Source organism: Elephantulus edwardii, unplaced genomic scaffold (genome assembly GCF_000299155.1).
Source record: "Elephantulus edwardii isolate Elephantulus edwardi_28Jun2011 unplaced genomic scaffold, EleEdw1.0 scaffold00317, whole genome shotgun sequence".
Classification (NCBI taxonomy): Eukaryota; Metazoa; Chordata; class Mammalia; order Macroscelidea; family Macroscelididae; genus Elephantulus; species Elephantulus edwardii.
Window position 1 is genome coordinate 2,527,254 of NW_006400067.1, and position 4,359 is coordinate 2,531,612.

The window sequence follows — 4,359 nt, forward strand, 5'->3', positions numbered from 1 at the left end:
TAACAGATGCTGCCCTGGATGTGCTCACCAAGTTGTGCCAAGAAATCTGGAGAACAACCACTTGGCCAACTGACTGGAAGAGATCTATATTTGTTCCTGTCCCAAAGAAAGGTGACCCAACTGAGTGTAGAAAGTATAGAACAATCTCACTGATTTCACACGCAAGCAAGATTTTACTGAAGAAATTAATAATAAAAAAAAAGTCTGGTAAGCCATACCCTGTGGCCACACAGTACTTTCTGCTCCTCAGGAGAGGAGGTATGTACTTTTCAAAAATGTGCTCACAGACTCTCCACGACAATGCCAAGCGCTCACCGTGGGCTGTGCAAACTCACAGGCAGGTCCTTCAACCCCCAGTGTAAGTGGCATTATTCTAGGTGCTGTTGAGGTGGCTCCAACTCACAGGGACCCCATGTAACAGCAGACTGTACTTTGCCTGGCCCCTACTTGCCTGGGCCCCTCCTCATAGTCTCTGCTGTGCAGTCTGTGTGTCAGGCACTTGTGAGTCCGTCTCACTCAGAGTCTTGCTCTCTTTCCCCGGACCCCTACTTTACAAGTTGATGTCCTTCTCCGGTGATGAGCCTCCTTACAACATGCTCAAACTGCTTGAAGTCTTAAGATCCTTTGCTTCTAAGGAGCATCTGACAGCACTTTCAGAAGTGAGTAGTGGCGTCCTCATTTTCCTGAGAAGGATACAGAGGATCAGAGAGGCACCTATGTGTCCCTGGCAGTCTGGATCCAAAGAGAAGGACTGTGGGAGTGGGGAGGGGGTGTCCAGATACGGGCACAAGCTGGGTTCATCGGGTCTGAAATGGAGACGGATTGACATTTCAAGGGGCTGTTGCATTTTAGCGAAAAAAACGGGAAGTCAGTGTTCCAGGGCCCTGAGAGCCCACAGACTGAGAAGAGGCAGCTCGTGACACAGTGGAGGTTAGCCGGACGCTGAGTGGAGGCCAGCACTCGGGTGGGCACAGACGCGTGGCTGCAGCTGCTTCCTAACAGACTCTGGCTCCTGGTTGTGGAGAAGCCCCAAAGCTGGGGCTCCAGCTCCCCATAGGTTCATCATCCCTCTAGGAAAGCGCTGGCCACAAAGCAGGCCTGTCCACTCGGGGCTTTGCCTGTTGTCTTCCCAACAATGGACACTTTCACGGGGCGTCTGTGGAGTCTGTGTTTATGCCAGAAGCGACAGAATCCTCTAGGGTCATTGTGGGCTGTCTGGATGCTTTGGGCTTGCAGTTCTCAGTTCATTATTACAGAAGAGAATAGTTGAGATGGTTACAATCTGCTTTTTCTGCCCAAGAGTGGTTCCCGTCTGATATATCTACACCTTGTCTGATACATGTACGGCTCGATAGGGAGGTACTCTTACATCCGCGGAATGAAGTTACCTCTGAACCTCAGATGATAACTACAGAGGTGGCGGGGGTTGGGAGTCCAGGAGGCCAGTTTAAGATGCTCAAGTTGTACAGTGGATTGAGTGTCTCACTGCTAATGAGAAGGTCAGAGGTTCAAATCCACCAGCCGGTCAACAGATAATGGATGTGACAGTCTCCTCCCATAAATATGTGTAGTCTTGGAAATCCCGAGGCAGGTCTACTCGTAGCTGAACCTGAAGCTGCCAATAGCTGTTGTTGAGTTGCAGCAGCTCATAGTCACTCTCTGAGCAGCAGATCAGAAACTGCCCTTCCTATCTGGCACCGTCTTCACGGCCTCCGTCATGTTCAGGTCCGGCACCGTCTTCATGGCCTCCATCTCCGTCAAGGTCAGGTCTGGCACCGTCTTCACGGCCTCCATCATGTTCAGGCCCGTCGTGGTTACCACAGTGCCCATTCATCTCACTGAGGCTCTTCCTTTCTCCCACTTACCCTCGACTTACCCCAGCATGATTTTCTTCCAAGAACGAGGCCTTCCTGATAACACACTCAAACTATGTAAGACCAGGTTTCGCCATCCCTGTCACAAAGGAGCACCCGAGTCGTACTTGCTCCACGATAATTCCATATGTTCTCTTGGCAGTCCGTCATCAATTCAGTACTCTTTGCTGCATCACAGTCCCAAGGCATCAGCTCTTCTTTGGTCTTCCTTATTCATTGCCCAACTGTCGAAGGCAGAGGATGTAATTGAAAATCCTGTGGTTTACGTCAGGTGCACCTTAGTATTTAAACTGACATTCTTACTCAGTAGCACGTGGGAGATTTCCGGAATGATAGAGCTCTGCAAGATAACACTTCTTTTGCTTTCTTGACTGCTGCCACCCTGGGTGATGATTACAGAGCCAAGTAAAATAAAATCCTTGGCAACGACAGCCTTTTCCTCCGTTCATCGTGACACTGCCTCATGGTCCAGCTGTGAGGAATCTTGTTTTCTCTTTGCTGAGGTATAATCCGTGCTCCAGGCCTTGGAAACCCTATGGGGCAGTTGTGTCCTGCCCTCCAGCATTGTTGAGGCAGAATAAACTCTACAGTCGTGGATTTGGGTGTTTGTCTGCTTACTGTTAGGAAGGAGGAATTGAAAGTTCTCCTTAAAGGTAAAGCTCTCTCTCAGGTACCAGGTTAGAATAGCTTTTCGTCTTTGGGAAGAGTGTATGGGCTCATAGTTGAAGCTGTTCAGATAACGCTGCATCTACAGTGCTGAGGAGGCCTCTGTCCAGCCTGTGAGATGACCTCACTATATTCAAGCTCATTCCCATTGAGTCAGGAGTCAAAACGGACTCGTAGCTGACCCTCCAGATGTTTATTCAGAGGCTGTAAATCCGTGGGAGGAGATTGCGCTTCTTTCCCCAGCGGTCCCCCTGGTGCATTCAGACCACTAGAGAGAAATGCTCCTTTTGGATCTCAGCACTGCTCTCTAAGGACCAGGCTGCCAGAGCCCCTGTGAGATGAGCCGATGATGTCAATGTGGAGGCTCTGGAAGACAGCGCCAGGCTTAGAGGTTTTAGAGGTTGTTGTGGGTCAGTGGTGGGAGTCCCGTATTCCACGTAGGAGGCCTGAGTTCGATTCCCGGCCAGTGCCCCGTATGCGCAGTGCGCACCGCCTGTCAGTGGAGATGTGTGGGTCTCTGTGATACTGTCTCAGCAGAGCTTCCAGGCCAAGACAGGCATGGAGGAAGGCAGAGGTCAACCAGCAAAACCCTGGGGCTGGGGCTTCCGAGAGTCCAGTTCCTGCAGGAGCAGAGGAATGGCACAGATCAGGCAGCATGGGGCTACCATGAATCAGGACAGCAGTGGCCACTCACAGCAGTAACATCTTATCCCCTGACGCCTAACTTTCAGGTCCCAGTCATGGTCCCCATCACTCAACCTGGGCTCCCTTGCTTCCTGTGTTCAGTGCAGCATCCAGACGTCAGGAGTCAGCCGGTCTGTGTGTTTCTGAGCCGGATGGAATTTGTGTCCGAGATCTAACCTCTTCACTCCTTCTGTCTCTCGCAGGGTCGGATCTGCAGAAAGGCTGGCAAGTCCAAAAAGTCCTTCAGCCGCAAGGAGGCCGAGGCGACCTTTAAGAGCCTGGTGAAGACGCACGAGAAGTACGGCTGGGTCACGCCGCCCGTGTCAGACGGCTGATGTCTGCGCACCCAGCACCCCTCCACTCGCCCCCCACATCCCCTTCTCCACGCTGCACACCCCGTTTCCACGCCAGCCAGGACTGCACCAGGAATGCCAAGGCAACCTTTAAGTTATTGAACAGACACGTTTCCAGGGACAAAGAGGATCCTGTTTCCATTGCTGATGAATGAGCATCCCTAAGCCACTTGAGAACAATGCTGAGATGGGGACCTCCCCCGCCCCCCGCAGCCCTGCCACCCCTCCCCCTCCTTTCCTCATGTCCTTAGCTTCTCCCTGGGAGCAGCAGGCATGCCCTGCTCTGCTCGATCCACGTCCACTTCCAGTGCCCTGCGTGTCTCCTGGGACACTGTGCACTGTCCCATTCCTGCCTGCTGTGCCCCATGTCCTTGTATCTGTCCTGGGCAGGTCAGCTTCCCTTGAAGACTTGCCCTCCTGTGGCCCCTGGTCTGCTGTGGCAACATCCACAACCTCATCTGTGCTCTGACCTTCAGCTCATGCAAACGACAAGTTACTATCGCCAGGTCCTCGTGATCAAAACACACAGACCACAACTGCCGGTTCCATGGACGCTCGCTTTCTGCGCACAATGCGCCCAGAGAGGAATCGATGGTGCTGGGTGAAGGCAGGGGCACGTGGAGCAGAAGCAAGGGGGGCCAAAGGTACCTCCCGGGGGGTACAGACTGCCCTGCTCAGATGCAAACAGAGGACTCCTCGAACCAACCGTGCTCCTGTCTTCTTCCCAAGGCTCAGCCAGCCACCGGAGCAAAGACAGTTTCCCGTCCACTGATGCCATCTGA

General features: G+C 52.7%; 1 protein-coding gene across 1 annotated transcript in view; it reads left to right on the forward strand.

Annotated features, from left to right (window-relative positions):
* The window catches only part of UBE2QL1 (ubiquitin-conjugating enzyme E2Q family-like 1), a 66,468-nt gene extending 62,902 nt beyond the window's left edge, over nucleotides 1–3,566 (forward strand). The window contains exon 2 of the mRNA XM_006901301.1: nucleotides 3,428–3,566. Within this exon, the coding sequence (XP_006901363.1) occupies nucleotides 3,428–3,559 (132 nt within the window). The 3' untranslated portion in view covers nucleotides 3,560–3,566. The remainder of the gene's footprint in view (nucleotides 1–3,427) is intronic.
* The last annotated feature ends 793 nt before the right edge of the window (nucleotides 3,567–4,359 follow it).